We start from the raw sequence: 17,016 nt of genomic DNA on the forward strand, positions 1-17,016 counted from the left end.
TCTCATTTGCAGCGCTAGAAGCAAAAAAGCGAAATCGTGATCTACAAGTTCACTCCTACTTCTTCGTGTTTCTATGAAAAATTCTAAATTTGTTTGAGAACAATTAACAGAGTTCTAAAACAAAATGACGACAATGTTCTGAAATCAAGTCATGCACTTTTAATGTTCTTGAACATTCAAAATTTGTTTGGAAATATTTCACAGTGTTCTGTGGAAATGTTTACACAAAAGGTTCCCAAAAAAATGCTCATCAAACATTCTTAAAATTGTTTCTAAAACAAATTCCAAATTTGTTCGAGAACAATTGATAATGTTCTAGATAATTGCTGGAAATGTATGGAAATTGAAAACAAGTTTTGCATATTTAAAATGCTCCTGAACATTCAAAATTTATTTGGAAACATTTCAGAGTGTTCCGTGGAAACAATGTTTACCCAAAATGTTCCAAATAATCGAAAATGTTCCGAAACATTGCAAAGAGTTCTGCAGAAGATGTTTAATCAAAAAGTTTTCTAAAAATAAAGTTCTAAATTTGTTTGAGAACAATTCACAGTGTTCCGAATAAAAAATGCCAAAAATGTTTGAAAAAAGTTTTGCACTTTTTAAAATGTTTCTGAACATTAAAAACTGTTTGGAAACATTTCAAAATGTTGCATATATAATGCTTATCCAAAAAGTTCTCAAAAAATGTTGTTCGAAAAAAATCCAAATTGTTTGCAGAACAAATTCCAAATTTGTTCAAGAACATTTCATGTTGTTCTAAAGATATTGCTACGAGAAAGACAACGAAAAAAAATGAAATCCAAAGAAATCACCTATGAAATATGTATAACCTAGTTCGATATGTAGTTTATATGTCTCCACGCTAAGGATTGGGGAAAAGGAACCAATAGAACTAAGAGGAGGAATGAGGAAGAATCGATGAATAATTACCTACCGATCAGAGCAGGATCATCATCAGAATGAGAGTGTGATGAGAAACTATATCCATTCATTAGGGCAGTTCCAACCCAGACTCTACCATGGAGTCTAAACTTCATATTTATTGTGTTTTGTGATGTGGTAGTATATTTATGGAAGAGAGAGGGAGAGAAATCAAGACTCCAAGTCTTATTTAGACTCCAAGTCTTTACGCAAATCAAGAATGAATGTGAGAGAGACAAGTGTGCCATATAAACTAAAGTAATACACTTTGCATTGGAAAGTATAGTTTTTTTGTGATGGAGTCTTTGAAACTTAGACTATATGAGTGGAGTCTATATTGGGACTGGCCTTAATCGTCTAATAATCTCATCGTCAAAGAAGCTATCACCTCGTTGCTGTCGTTGGTGTGGAGAAGCGAACCAGTGATGAACGAAAAAAGAGGAACAACGCTAACGGGGGCCATCTTTCCGGCCTCCGAAACTGAAACCAAGAAGACAAAACAAAACGCGTAACGCGTAGCCGCTTCTGCGACGGCGCAACGCGCAGCCGCGCGCGCGACAAATAGACCCCGTCGGGCTGGGCCGCCAAGAAGGTCAGCCTCACGCTCAAGCTCAGGGTGCTCGGAGGACCCTGGGATACTACTATAAAAGAATCTCGGGAATGAGAAACTACCTTCTCCTCTTAAGAAAATACTCTGACACCTCTTAGAACAGTCATCACTAAACAGCTCTTGCAAGTGTACAGTTGGATAGTTTGCACGCATGCATGCGTCAGGATAGCACAAAATAAGACCAAAAAGGACTTCTCCATGACAATACATGAGGCCACAAGACAAGACATTTAATAAAGAGAGAGGCATTTATGTGCCCTCTCTCTTATCTCTGCATGACCATTCATAGGGTGCATCACCTCAGGATGCATGCCCATTAATGGGGTGAATGCAGCATGCGTCCCGGGATGCCCTGGCCACCCCATTCTTTTTTATGTGCATGCACTTTTTATTAATGGGCATGCACATTAAAGGCTATCTCTCTCTTACCCACTTGCTGCACGGGCTCCAAGGTGATATGAGTTCCTGTCACACTCAAGTAAATGTGGAGGATGTTGCATGCACCTATAAGTATTAAAAGAAAAAACACATGCATAAAAAGACACGTCACCTCAGGAGGACACCTCACGTATTTTCTGTACGTAGCCCTCACGTATTTTCTGTACGTAGCCCGATGTGAGGATCCCTCTTCCTCCATCCTATAAGGCATGAAGTTTTCTTTGCTAAGGCCACCCAACAAAAATATCCCACACTGAGAGAACCCAACTATATCTACCAATGAAAATGTACCCAGAAAATCCCGCACATCAAAACAAACGGTCTAGATTAGATTTATCTCAAATCCGACGGCCCAACCCGCGAGGCTTCAACGCAGCCCCCTGGGAGGCTTCAACGCCACGCACCGCTCCCCCACCTCCCTTTCCCGTGACGGCCTGAGTTCGCGAGCGCTCTTTTTTCCACTCGATCCACCCTGACACCCTCTCGCTCTCCATGCCCCAGCTGCCGCCGCCGCGGCGCCTAGCTCCACTCCCGCTCTCCGCCGCCGTCGCCCCTCTCTCCCTCCCTCCGCGCTTTTCACCGCCGCAAGCCCCTGCTCAGATCCTCCCCTGGCCCCGCTCGTCCCCCTCCTCAGATCCACAAAGCTCCCTCCCATCGACGCCTCCTTAGATCCTCCGCAGGAGGTCAGCGAGCGGCCGCCCCGCAGGCGCTCCAAGGTGGGTCCGAGCGCCGCACAGGGGCTACACAGCGAGCGGCGGCGCCAAGCGCCGCCGGCGCGCTGCTCCGCCTCCGCGAGGCGCCGGCAGACAGGCCTCCGGTTCTTCGTCGGGTGCGAGTCGTCACTCCAACCATTCCTCTCCTTTCTATTCCTCTCCTCTCTTGCTTATTTTGGTCTGCATCGATTGAAGGTGTAACTGACCGTCCCTCTCTCCTATTGCTTTGTAGTGCGGATTCCTCACATGGTTGTTGTGCACGGGCAAGTAATCTCTCGATTCCCCTTCACTTTTCCTCGATTTTTTCATCTGCAATCTTAATAGCTATTGCAAATCTCATAAATCCGTGCTGTTTTGTGTTACAACTCACTGCAGCTAGACGGGGTCTGAGTTCTTGACTGGTCTGGAGATGAGAAGAAGCCACGTTCCTGGATGGGGTTCCTTTTTTCTTCTTATTCCTTCTTTTTCGTGGTTGCAAATCTGTCCTTTTCAAAGCTTGTCCCCCATTGCTGCTTGGAGTCCTGCCACTGCTCGTTCGGTATATGCAAAAATGCACTCCTTACCCTCTCCCTTGTAAAACTGGTGATACAGACTGTACATGTTGTTTGCTGTCATTGGTGTTTTTTTAAGATTTAGATCTGAGAATTTTCATGGTATTTTCTGAGCATATGTGCAAGTCAGTTATGATGGTACTTCTAATTTGAAGGTATGTCCATGCCCCCACTGATTTGTTTTTTGTTGTGACTGGTGCTAGGCAAGTATTCATGGCAAAGGAGATGGAGACGAAGGAAATCGTGGCAGTCAAGAAGATCCGCATGGACAACGAGCGAGATGATGTAAGTATTCCCTTGCTTGCATTTGGAAATACGTACCGGTTCACGGCTCTTATCTCTCTTGAATTTGGGGCCAGTTCCCTATCACGGCCATCAGGGAGATTAAAATCCTCAAGAAGCTGCATCACCAGAACATCGTCAATCTCGAAAAGGTCGTCACCTCGCCAGGTTTGACAAATATAATGCGAATTAGAGCATTGTTCTGGCAAACTCCGTTTGTGCAGATGATTAAGACTTGTGTTAATTGTTTTAAGGACAGAGAGAGATGAGGAGGGGAAGCAAAGTATGATTCTAAACAAAAACACCATTGAAAGTTTTGCTTTATTGCTAATCTAGATGTGCTATATTTTGTGATGTTGTGTAGTCAAGGGCAACAAGTACAAGGGGAGCATTTGCCTTTAGCATTGGCGTGTAATGATCGGCTAAATTCTGACTGCGAGAGATTATGTTTTTTTTCCTTCACTGCCTGTTTGTCGACATTGCCTGGCTGGAACATAAATACTCGGTGGCTATTTTGTCAATGCCCAGGTGAAGTAATAAAGTGTTCGGGTCAATGCATCAAGAGTCCGACGGAAGGGTAAAATGTTGTTTTACCACTGTTCGGGAATTGGCTCATGGAGATGACAGAGCAACAGAGCAAGAAGAAAGAAAAATGAAAATAAAGAGGGCAAAGGTAATACATTATATGGTTCCTTTTGCTGTAAGACTCCATACTATGCCTGACAAGATGTTACCATATTTTGTATCTTCTTGCCAGGCATTATATAGGTGACTTGCGTAAAACTGCCTCAGAAGATGTATACATAGCGAAGTACCATTATATACTTGGGGGCTCTTTTCTGTACTAGCATCGGCCTTTGACCTCATGATAACAAAATGCTATAAGCTAGCTGGCCCACTTGGTTTATTTTTTGAATGCATTTTTCTTCATGTAGCTATTTGAAAAAAAATATGGATTACAGACCATAATATTTCTCCAAAAATAGATTGTCCAGGAGAACAAGCATGCTGAATATGTAGGACCAATAGATGGTTCAATGGTTGAACATTAAAATTCTTCAGCCATCTATTTCTGAGGTAAAATTTGCATTTGTGTGCTGCTATTTGGTTCATTGCTGATTTCTTTTGTGCCCAGCTGAATCATGTTCACTTCAGGAATGTTGTAACTAGCTCTAGCACGACCAACCAATGACTTTGCGCTGATCTAAAGAGGTAGCCCAGTTTAATTCATGACAATAGTTGCATTCTCTGATCTAAAGCTTCATGGAGGCTGATCTGCCATTTCATAGCTCTGAATTGCTTAAAAAAATGAATCTGGCACTTGTGCTGCTGATTGCTTGATTGGTTTTTATTTTACCAATTTCACCACTTCACCGAAGGCTTACTGTTTTATACTCCGATAAACTTAAAAATTATACAGAGATACGGAACAATTCAAGGCAGCATAATTTTACCATTTCAACCATGGTGCCGGTGTTTCAAAAATGGGAACTTTTGGTAACTAGATGTCATTGTCCTCAATTTTACCATTTCTTATTTGTTCCCAATGTTTGCAGAGGCAATCCATGTGAAGGATATTGAACAATCAAATTTGCAGGAGAAAAAAATCAGAGCTGAGTTATGCTTTCGAATGGATGATATATCCACAAGGAACTAGCAAACACACAAGGTGAGCATCTATTCCCCCAAATTGCCTTTGCTATATCATGCCATGCGCTGCTGCAAATCAAATTCCATGCCAATGTTTTTTATGATATTGATATCATTGTGTTCGTATCAACATCTTTGTGTGAGATTTGCCATCTACAAATAATTCATATGCTTAGACGAAACAATGATATTATTGATGTTTCATAGCATTTTGTTGAGTGGACCTGACTCTGTTGATAAATATATGGCAGAGAAGCCAGGAGTTGGAGGAGAAAGCAAAAAGAATAAACCTGCAAATTGTGTCGTTGTTTTTCATGGATGGCTTAACCAAAGGGAAAGTAACATGAGTGTTGCGCATCCCACTTTTCTATTTCCATTTAAGCAGTGAGATTTTGATCTGGATGTTGCTGCTTAATGCGCCATGCTTCATTTTCACTGTCAATATTTCTCATTTTGGACTATAGATAGATCATGTCTTTTGTATGCCTGAAATTTATCCGTAGCGTTAGCACGGGCACCCTTACTAGTGGACTATAAAAGAGGAGACCCAGGACATGGAGAAAGGGACTCCCTCAACCCTCCTGAGATTCTAGAGCTCGAGCTCGAGTTCTCTCCCCATGTATTACTAGATTCATATAGAACCACAAAATATATAGACAAGCATGACGTAGAGCTATTATTCTCCGGGAGGCCTAAACCTGGGTGAAAAATTCCCCATGTGTTTTTTATTTCTTCACAAGCTATTGCAGGAGTTTACAACATATTCATCTCCTTGCCGAATCTCTAAACGGGAGTTTCATGAATTCCTACTTGCGATCCTCACCCACCGTCAAACGTGCCGTGGTGAGGAGCGGCGCCTAGAGGAGCTGGTCGTGGCATGCATTAAACTTGGTGCGATCTCTTCCCTCGTTAGCACAGAGGAACTGCCCACCAGTTTGAGCGATAGGCGATGACCATGGCAGGGATGAAACAATCCGTCTGATTTTCGGGGAGCAAATAGGCGTTTTTTGGGCGATGGCCATGGGGGTCGTATTTTTGGTGACGATGATGGCGCGCGATTTTCAGATGGTCCCCGCACTTTTTTTTTAGCGATGGCGTGTGCACAGCAGATCCATGGAGACCAACCAATTAATGAGAACTTAATGACGTATGGTGATTAACAAGGAAAGACTAAGACCAGTCTCAGTGTGAGTTTCATGAACACAGATACCTAGACTGGAAAACCGTGCCAGATGAGTTTCATGGTGATGAAACTCTCCTCACATCTCATGAAACTTCATCCTTCTCTCTTCTTGCCACGTCAGCAAAATTGTTGATATTTAATGTCATGAAACTCTCCATAAAACCTCCACTAAGACTGGTCTAAATGCCGATGTTGCTCTATTAATTTCTCTTTGCTCTTTGAGTGCTTAACAAAAAGGTCTTGGATAGTTGGATGGAGGGAGTATTGGGTTTCAACAACAATAACAGCCATACAAGTAGCCGTTGATGCCCATGTGAGTATCATTGCAATCAGCCGTTGCTTTTCCATACAAACAGACATGCAGGAAGATTAACAGCAACTTTGATGACTATGGCATCTACGATGGCAACACAGGATATTAAACGTTTGTAGCAGAGGAGCAAGGAAGACTTCAGACGGCGGAAGCATATGCTTAACCCGCAGGCCCCATCTTGTAAAATCCAATTGAAAATTGAAGTTGATACCAGGGCCACGCGGGGTGAGTGTAATTATCCAGGGGGCTGGGCTGTACTGCGAGTCGTGAGTCCTCTCCGGCGAGTCGGGCAACTGGGGGAGGTGCATCATCGTACAGCAGCAGTACAGAAAAGTTACACGTACCTTGAGGGCAAGGCATGCCATGCCAGAGCTCCCGGCTCGGGGCCCAAAGAGCTATCTATAGCTAGGAGGGATAGCTACCGAGGCGCAGCAGCGCCCGGCCGGGGAAGCCTCGGTCCTCCCGGGCGGCTTGCCGCGGCTGACGTCCAGTCCCCAGCTCCCTCGCCGCGCTCCGCTCCTCGTGCTCCAGTCCCGTAGAGGCTAGTAGATCAGAGCCGCAGAAGCACGCTCTCCCACGCACGGCAACTCGGCCAGACGCTAGGCTGCAGCGGCTACCGGCCTAGCCAGCCGCTAGCGGGGGCAGCAAAACCACGCGAGCAAGCAAAAGATTTGCACGGATCCGCCTGCAGCACCGCCGCAGCGGCCGTGACATGACCCCTGAAACTGACCGCACAGCACCGCCGCGAGCACGGCCGCGCTCATGCCACGCCACGCCGCGGCGGCACTCGCCTCCGCTCCGCCACCCGCCCGCCTCTCTATCCAATCAGGGGTCTTTGGCAGAGCTCCTCCAACCGGTGGAGCCGGAGCCGGAAAAAGAGTTCCACTCTAAAGTGCTCCCCCTGAAGTCCATGCACCCGTTTAGCAGGGCTCTTGCCCGAGCCGGCGGTGCAGTCGCTCGCGGAGCCCTGCCAAAGACCCCCTCAATTCGTTGCAACGACGACCTTGCTTTCCAACCGACGGAGCCCCCGGCCGGCCGGCCTCCGACCAGGCGACCGCAGCTGCGCGCCGTACGTGCTGGCCCTGTTCATCAAGAGTCTCCCGTCGGTGTCACGGGACAATTCGAGCCGCATTCTCCGTCGTCCAACGCAATCCGGCCGGGTTTACTAGCTACGGTTTTTCCGGCGCAGCTACAGCTGCGCGACCCGTCAAGTCTCAACTCTCAACAAATAGAACGTGTTTTCAACTGCAGATCGAGTCATGTACAACTCGTCCCTTTATTATCTATATTTAGCAACTCTAGTCAGTACAATAACTTTTGAACGTCGTATTCAAGTACTCCCTCTACTTTCAGTTATTGGACGTTTGACATTTTCTGCTCTAAATTTGACCACTCAATTTATTCATTTATGTAAAATATTACTTTTTTTGTTGTGGGTTGCTTTATCGATACACGATTTTCAAAAATAACTTAAATTTGATAATATTTGCATAAATTTTTTGAATAAGACGAGTGGTCAAATTTAGAGCCAAAAAAGTCAAACGAACTACAATTTAGAACGGAGATAATACCTTCAACCGGAGTACAAATTTGGTTTTACCTTCAACTGGAGTACAAATTTGGTTTACAAACACCTATAGCAATGTAGAAACCGCCTCACCTTCCGCGATTTCTAAAACGACCCGTATTTTCCCTTATCGTGGTATATATTCTCGCCCCCCCCCCCCCCACCCCAAAAAAAATAAAACCAATGATCCTACGCCACATCTTGATGTCCTCTCAACTTCGAGCTATATGAGTCCTAAACTTTGAGCTGGAGCCTGCCAATAGAGCCACCATTAGAATATGGAGTCAACCCATATATATGGATACTATTTTACGCCCACCATTTCAAATTATAGGTTGTTTGACTTTTTTATTTTAAATTTGACCACTCATCTTATTCAAAAATTTGTGCAAAATATCACTTCTTTTGTTGCGCGTTGCTTTATTAATACAAGATCTTCAACAATGATTTAAATTTGAAAAATATTTGTATAATTTTTTTGAATAAGACAAGAGATCAAACTTAGGATCAAACTACAATTAGAATGGAGGTAATATGTGTTTACCAAATTTTATTGATATCAACTAGGCCTGGCCGATATCAAGCTTTAGCTTCCCCTCTGCTTAAGTTCAGCTTTTACATTGTCACTGATATAGTGATATCTCTTTGAGATGACGGCATCGTATAGAAGGAGGCGAGACCTGCAGTCATTTAGTGACAACAGACAATATCGATTGTTATTTAATTTTATCTATCAAATTTATTGATGTCAATAGATACCACATCAAGCTTTAGCTTTTGCTCTGATTAAGCTCAGCTTTGAGCCTTTGACACTATCACATCTATCACTGTTAGCTTATTGAGTCGACAACACTATATATAGGAGAAGGTGATTTTTACCGTTAATTAGTTACGGCGGATAATATGAGCTAACTTTATAATTAGCACATGCGAGACCTTGTTGATAGTAGAGAGAATAGAGGAAGAAGATGTGGTTTCGACTTAACAAGGAGAATTTTTTCTATAACAATAAAATATAGTCAAAGATATCTGATCTCTACATTGATTGCATACCTATTATGACAAACTAATGAAAAGGCTACTGATCCAGTCTCGAGGCATTTTACGTCGCACAATTATTGCTTGAATAGTGTAAATTAGGAAGAGTAAATAGCTGACCATTGGTGTTTTTTTTAACTCGAAATAGAGGTGTCTTAAACCGGTTCAATAAAGTGGTAAGGCCTGGTTCCCAAGATTTTTTCTTAGTCCTGTCAGATCAAAAGGAATCTTACTATTTTGAAGTATTAAATAAATTTTGCTTATAATTTTTTTTGACAGGTGAGTGCTAATTCGCAAGACGAATCTAATGAGCATAATTAATTCATAATTTGGTACAGTGGTGCTACAGTACCATCCACTAATTATAAATTAATATACCTCATTAGATTCGTCTCGCAGTTTAGCCCTAAGATTCTATAGTTAGTTTTATAATTAATATTTATTTAATACTTCTAAATATTAAAATTCTTTTTGACTAAAATTTAAGCCTAAAACCAAACAACACCTAAATGCGCAAGGCAAGAAAGAAGAAACCGCGTGGAGAGAGAGAACAACACAACTACACAAGCGGGGTACTTTGGGAAAAAAAAAACACGACTCTCGCAGCCTCCGCTCCGCCCCCGTGCTCCACTTTTTTTTTTCCCCACCGCCTCTCACTGCTCTCCCACCCCTCCGCCGCTCTTCGCGACGTCGGGACACCTCGCGCGCGCCGCCCGCCGCCCGCCGCCGAGGCTTCCCTTCCATACTGCATTGCCGCCGGTAACGCCCTCCCCACTTGCGATCGACCGATCGTCCTGTTCGTTCGTCTTGGACCGCTGCGTGCTCCTGGGTCCTGGCTCGCTTCTCCCGCTGGTGCAACCGCAGGTGGTTTTTTGTTGGGTGTGTTAGGGTTTAACTTCCAAGTGCCGATAACCTCAAAGGAGGGATCTGCTTGTGGCTTAGCATCCTATTCCCCCCCTGTGCTCCGGTTTTTCGAATCTTTTTTTGTTTGCATCTTCTTTAAAAATCTCGAGAACACTAGCACTTCTGTAGGGAAGATGCGAGAGTTCTTTGCATTGATTATGCTTCCCCATGTCGAAATCGAGTTCCTTTTTTTGCCGGCTTCCCTTTCCTTTCTTGTAAAATTGCCGCTCTTGTACTTTATTTAATTTTTCTCTGTTGATGTTTAGTTTATTTGCATCATCGGTATGCTTCGAGTTTTACTCCTCATGTTTGAGTCCTTTGTGGGGGTTTGATTTTGTGTCACGTGAATCGCATACCCTATTGCAATAGTTGTTTGATGCTCTATGGATCTCAGGTTAACTTGTGACGCTGACGACTTGAGGCCATGGCGAATTGCGAACAGAAATCGACTGCGGGGACAAGGTATCGCTCTTCTCTCTCCATGGCCTCATGCATGAAGCACGAATCATGTATTGACTGTTCCTAGTTCTGCTCCGCTTCGGCATTGATTCACTCTACTGGCATCTACGTCGCTCTCTACCTACCGGTCTCAGTACCTTATCATACATTGGACATTTTTCCTGTTTGGGACCAATCATAAATTCCATGCTTGTTTTATAAATTATAAAGATTGAAGGATTGGGCGTTATGCTGCTGCGGTGCTGTTTCGTTGCCGAGTGTGCACTTTTCTGTTGCTCAACTAACCAGTTTGGGCCCCCTCTTTGTTTCTCTACCTGGGGGAGAACAAAGGCATGGGCCAGGCCTGACTGATGCTACATGCTAGGCTTTCATTTGTTGTCCAATGTGTAAGGCAAGTTTAGAGTTCGGTAGCACAAAGGACTTGATTTTGTATTGTCACACATTTTTCTATAGTTATATATTAAGAAGGACATGCTTCTGGCTTTTTTGTGCTATTATTATCAGCAAACACATGGATAAGTTTTCTAACTATAAATGTGAAAGTAATATGATTTTCACCATGAGATCAGCATTTACAAGAACCAACTGAAACACGTGGAATTAAGTCTTATAGAATTTTTAATCCAAAATCATGCTGTGCTTTTATGCAACAGGCAATGCTGTAGCAGCCTAGCTGTCAGTTTATCATCCAGAAATGATGGTAGTATTCGATTGCAACCCAGATTGATTGCAACCTTTTACAAATCTGGGATTGGTTTGACATTAGAATTATATACACAAACATGGAGAGACTGCCTCGTGGGTGAAATTAATTATTAAAACTTAAATGCAGGCTAGTTAGAAGAGTGAAGATGATTAATGATAAATTTCTAATATTGGAAAAGGGTATTTTCTATTGGTCTGGTTATATTTGTCATCTTCTGTAGAATGGAAGAAGAGTTATAGATGTAGCTGAACTATTTGCTGTTTTGATTGGCACGCAGATTACTTTGTATATGACATGTACTATGGTATCTGCGGCCAATTATTCCTGGGTCCTCACATAGTCTCATATATCTATTTGGTTAAGGGAACAAATAAGAAAAATAATCCTAAGCAATGTTACAGAAGTCCTTCGATTCACCTGTTGCTTAATAATTTTTCACATTCAAACTAATCATGCGCTACAGAAGTTTTTTTTGTTAAAAAAATCTTTCATTATGATTTGTCTGTGATTCTTTTTGTTAATCAAAATAACGAAAGTTGAATTTTGACCTAAAATTTTTGGCATACATTGATAATGACTTTGATGATACTGTTCACAGTTTTACTATCTTTTTATATTGATTTAATTTCATGGCCAAAGGGGTAAGCATGTTAGCTGGTGCGGGCTTGCAGTAAATATGGACTTAATATCTGCCATCATAAGGTTCATATGCCTTTAATTACTAAAGTAGTAAGCATGATTGGAGGATTTATGAATATATTGTTTTTGTCGATACATAATTACTCCGTAACAAAAGAGATTTTATGTAATTTTGTATTTATTTGTTTCTTACATAAAATTCAAGCTGTTCCAAGATATAAGGTATAGTTTCTGTTTTTGCCATTTTGCTTCAAAATGCAAGGTTTCCGTGCCATTTGAAATATTCTCCAACACAACTATTCTCTTTCTTCATTTTCTATCATTGATCTGTATGTTGTTCAACATTTTGAGTAAACACCAACACAACTATTCTCCCCCTTCTTGCTAAGACATTAGCATCACAAACACTTCAGTTATTTTCCTCTACCATTTTTTTGGTTCCACATGCTCTTTCACCTCTACGGCCAATGATAGCATGGCTTATATAAGATATGTAGGGACTCTCTAGCAGATATGCCAGATTATACAGTTCTATTTATTGAGGAGACTCGACCATTCAAGTCTACTGATTACTGTTCTCCTTTGCTGAAAGTATAGGGGTGGTTCGACCAAGTGCTGGTATTGAAGGATGTTTTAGGGAGTATGAACTAAAAGGAAATCCTTGGTATAACTTTGTATTTTATCTGCTAAATTGCTTATCAAGGGACATGTTGCAAGAATTATCCAAAATATCCAATGATTCTCTATAGTTGCTAGGAAGCAAGGGAGAAGACATGAGAATCATAACTGATGCAATACCTGTTGATGACATTCATATTCTATTGGTAGGTGTCTCCTTGGGTGCCAAGTCTTGACATTCCTATTTCTTATTGTCAACTAAAGTTTTACATTTTCATGGAAGTTCTGACAATAACTTAGATTTACCTCCATCTGTTTTTTAGCCTGTGAAAGCTTCGCCCAAGGAGTAAAGGATTCAAGCCAGCTTCCCTGTCTTATCTGTGATATTGGAGCTGTCGTTGTCACTGCCCTCTTCATTCAAGTGCTGCCAGATAACAGATGGGTTCAAAAAGCTTATTATCGTCATCAGTACATGGACAAACTCTGGGACAAGCATCAGGAGGTTATTCATGCACTGAGAAGTATGATTGGCAAAACTTATCCCTTCATCAAAGTGAGCAAGCAGCAAGGGAGCAACCTGATTATGATGCAACCCTGCACTGCTCTCTGGATATGCCTAGCAGGTTATTCTCTTCATCAGTACATGAAATTAAATTTCAAATTCCATGCTATATAATCATGTTTTTAATTATATAGGTTCAGATTTATCTTATCTTGGTGGAATTTTGTGATGTATGAAACAGGGTAGAAGATTCTGTGACTGCTAATGAAATTTCACATCCACCTAGAGGTTCTTATGATCTGCATAGAACTCGAGGAGAAATTGTGAACAATAGATATTATAACTGTGCTACATGTGGTGTAAAGAGGTATACATCCACTGTCAAGCTTGTGATGCTCATTATTACTTGCACCAAATATTTCAGCTTTATGGAGCTAATATGTTTTGGATGCAGGCTGGGGAAATATACCGCATCACACGGTCATGGACGTTCCGAGATTCATGGCCCAAGAAATGGAGGAAGTGGACAATGCCACCTATCTTCTTGTTCTTATGGTGGATGCCATGGTAAAGATCATGCTTGTGTCAGCAATAAGCACAACATTTCACCTGCACTTCATCCCATCAGATCTTACCGGTAATCTCTCGTTCTGACATAAAATATTTGTTGTTATGCTTTTGTGACAACTTTTCGTACTATTTAGTTGTGTCTAGTTCAATGGTTTGTTTCTAATCCAGGACCAACAGAAGCCCTTCCTTTGGTCATGGTCATCAATGTGCAAAAGGAGCTCACAGACAGATATTTCAAGCAGGAAGTTGTAGGAAGAATTTTTCTGCTAACCAGGGGAGTAGCAGTAAGAATAGACACTATCGTGATGATAGATATCTTCCAAGTAAACATGACTTCCTGGATGGTCATTTTTCTGAGATAGATGCAGAAATGCACCGCTCTTATATGCGCAGATTTCACTCTCGTAGTAAGCATGAGGGACACTCTTGGAAGGATCCTACATTAAATATTCCTGTTCACACCTCACATGGTCGATCGTGTCAAAGAGATGAAGAAAGAGGAGATGAAGAAAGAGCTCACCCGACGAGACCAGTTTATGAATTTCGTTCCCTCCACCATGAGCAACTTGAGCTTTCTCCCAATGAGAAATTTCCTGAATGCATGGATGGCCATCGAAATTTCAGAAATGCTTATAATGACAAGATGGTAAAAAGGAAGTTTATAAAACAGGGTTTCCATGAAAGCAGTTACAATGGTGCTGGTGCTAGTAAATATGGGAGAAACAGTACCCAGAAAAGGAAGAATGTGGCTTACGAGGACAAATCTAAAAGACTTCGCTGGCAAAGTGAAAAGGACCAGAAACAGCAGGTTGAGACTGACAAGAGGAGAAATCGTAGTCTGGAGGGAAACGCTGAAGTAACCAAGTTTGTGGGTCGAAACAGAGAAAAAGGGAATTGCGATCCAAAGAAGAATGCTACAGCTGCTGCTGCGATTGTCTCAACCAAGTGTGATGAGAACTCAGACAAGTTAAGTCCCAAGTGCAGCAAAACTGTTGCTTCAGCGAACACACCGGAACTGAGTGAAGGAAGTTGTGACATGGATCTAGAATCTGACAAGGAGTCCAATGTCAATGTTTGCACTGAAAGGGGTATACTACATCATCTTCCAGTCACCCATACAGAGAGGAATGTGGAATTGAGAGAATCAGATAACCTTTCTCAGTCCGAGGCACTTCGCCAAGATTGTTTGATCCTATGGAGAGCAAGACAATTAAGAAAGGCTAATGCTGCTAAGGCTGACAAAATTGTGAAAGCAGATCAACAACAAAGTGGACAAAGAAGAAAGGTGTCAACTGGCAGAAGAGCGAGGAACGGAAGACCTGCTTCTTTTGCTCCCTCAGAAAGTGATGATGAGGATGATAGTGCATTGGGGTGTTCTGATCAATTCAGTAGTGCAACATCATCTGATGGACTACAAAATTGTGGTGATGGAAGAGCTAACAAAAAGTTAAAGGGCCCCCTCAAATTCCATAGTAACAGTAAATGCAACAAAATCCCTCCAAACGCTACTGCTGAGAAAGGACTGGAGTGTAGTCTTAAGCTTCCACCAGAAGCAAATCCTCTTGAACTTGCACAGCAGAAAGAAAAGGAAAAAATTCTTAACAGGAGGCAACTATCTATTCATCATCCAGATGCCCTGGTGCATGGTGGTTTGAATGGTTGTTCTGACGCTAGTATGATGGATGAAGCTGCTGTTTCTCATTGTGATAATCGTGCACATCAGAATATTTCTCATCAGGAGACAAATAATGCTGACAGAAGGAAAGAGAAACTAGGTGCAAAATGTGAAAAGAAAGCAGAAGGCCATGGTGCGAAATGGGCTGAACAATCTACTAGTTTGTATACTGAGCCAACATTGCTGGACCAAGAGACTATTGCTCGTTGCTCAATGCATGGAAATTTGAAGGTAAATGCACTAGAGACTCCAAATCATGAGAGTGGAAGTACTCCAAATCATGAAAATGATGATACAAAGGACTGTGAACCTCAAGCTCTTGGTGTTGAGAATACATCAAATCGACAGATGACTACAGATGATTGTACTTCTAACACAACACATTCTGGTGCTGCTAAACAAGGTGATTGGATCCCACGTTTTTCTATACCAGACTTAAATTGCTCTCCTAGTATGCTCAGTGATGAAGATTTTGTGTCACCTAAGGAACCGGTTTGCCAGGTAACTGCAGGCAGTTTCGAACCTCAGAATGTTACTAAGAGTCTTTCAGCTTCGTTGACTGGACCAATTGTAAAGGAACAGCAGTATGAGCAAGTAAAGGAACAACAGTGTAGGCAAGCTGAGGCAACTCAAGTCATCAGTGATACCTGCAAAAAGGAGGGCATCTCTGAAGTGGCAGCTCCGTTGGAGATCTCTGAATCTAATACCGGGCCTCCACAGCTAAGCGCGGTCGAAGAGAGCAGCGCACCAACGGATGCATTCAAGTGTGCCCTGATTGAGTTTGTCAAAAATATCTTGAAGCCTCTGTGGGAAAACGGGCTTGTTTCCCGGGAAGTCCACAAGATCGTAGTGAAGAAGGCTGTGGAAAAAGTGGTTGGCACTTGGGCCTCGAATGCTCCATCCACAGAACTGGCCATCTCAAGGATCCTGTCCGATGAAGCTAAAAATATAGATAGGCTTGTTCAGGTAGTGAACTGGTTAACGTAACATATGTTGCTCGTCCTGTTCACCATTTGTGCAAATCACGCGTTCTACTGCAGCGAACTGGTTAACGTAACATATATTGCTTGTTTTGCAGGGGTACCTGAATATGTACGTGGGAAGAGAAGTTCTTAAAAGAGTTAACCCCGGTAGTGTCTGAGCGGTCCAGCGAAACGCAATGCAAGTATTTTCCTGGCCCCATATACCTTTCTCCCTATTCTCAGGTAGTCAAGTTGTTACATGCCAGTGACGAATTGTATTGTTTCTACAGGTAGCTCCAGCAGGGGCTTGCTAGGCCGCTGTGAAGCGCCAATGGTCCATGGAAAGGAAAGATAATTGAGTTATGAAAACTTGAAACATGTTTACCTTCTCTGCTTGTGGTGTGGTGTGGTCGGTGTGTTCTGGGCCGCGGCACGGCATGTGATGGTGCGCATTTCACCTAATTTCCATGGGCGCTGTCTCTGGTGGTGCGTGATGCTTTTTTGAGCAACGTTGCTTTGCTACGCATGTTTCGTGCTGGTGGAGACTGTCTGGCAACCTTTAGATGGCTTTTTAGCCTAATTACTTTCCCAATATCTTCCGTAGTTCTGCCTGGCCTTGTGATCTACTACTCTGTAGTTTTCCTTGGCGGCGCGCTGTCCTCGTGGTTAACTCTTTTATACTAAATTCTACTACATAACTGCGTTTCAAAGAG

At 42.5% G+C, this 17,016-nt stretch overlaps 1 protein-coding gene and 1 long non-coding RNA gene across 4 annotated transcripts; both read left to right on the forward strand.

Moving 5' to 3' along the window:
- Positions 1–3,104: 3,104 nt before the first annotated feature.
- Positions 3,105–5,651, forward strand: LOC120650512. Of its 3 annotated transcripts, XR_005665646.1 has the most exons (6): positions 3,105–3,122; positions 3,440–3,521; positions 3,596–3,686; positions 4,047–4,191; positions 5,075–5,187; positions 5,420–5,651. It is a non-coding gene; the product is annotated as an uncharacterized LOC120650512 (long non-coding RNA). The 3 variants fall into 3 exon arrangements; XR_005665645.1 differs by lacking the exon at positions 3,105–3,122 and having other exon boundaries at positions 3,136–3,521; positions 4,276–5,187; XR_005665644.1 differs by lacking the exon at positions 3,105–3,122 and having other exon boundaries at positions 3,171–3,521.
- A 4,914-nt stretch (positions 5,652–10,565) lies between these two features.
- Positions 10,566–16,710, forward strand: LOC120650513. Its single transcript, XM_039927665.1, has 8 exons — positions 10,566–10,634; positions 12,574–12,800; positions 12,918–13,217; positions 13,338–13,463; positions 13,551–13,733; positions 13,835–16,307; positions 16,420–16,506; positions 16,594–16,710. The coding sequence occupies exons 3-7, from the start codon at positions 13,033–13,035 to the stop codon at positions 16,480–16,482; spliced, it is 3,030 nt and encodes a 1,009-aa protein (XP_039783599.1). The 5' UTR covers positions 10,566–10,634; positions 12,574–12,800; positions 12,918–13,032; the 3' UTR covers positions 16,483–16,506; positions 16,594–16,710.
- Positions 16,711–17,016: the final 306 nt, after the last annotated feature.

Source organism: Panicum virgatum, chromosome 9K, assembly GCF_016808335.1.
Source record: "Panicum virgatum strain AP13 chromosome 9K, P.virgatum_v5, whole genome shotgun sequence".
In the NCBI taxonomy this organism is placed as follows: domain Eukaryota; kingdom Viridiplantae; phylum Streptophyta; class Magnoliopsida; order Poales; family Poaceae; genus Panicum; species Panicum virgatum.

Excerpts from the sequence above, each read along its gene's own strand:
- LOC120650513 (XM_039927665.1), top strand. The coding sequence starts at position 13,033 with ATGGGTTCAAAAAGCTTATTATCGTCATCAGTACATGGACAAACTCTG. Across the intron at positions 13,218-13,337 it reads TCTCTGGATATGCCTAGCAG|GGTAGAAGATTCTGTGACTG; the intron begins GTTATTCTCTTC and ends TGTATGAAACAG. Across the intron at positions 13,464-13,550 it reads GCTACATGTGGTGTAAAGAG|GCTGGGGAAATATACCGCAT; the intron begins GTATACATCCAC and ends TTTTGGATGCAG.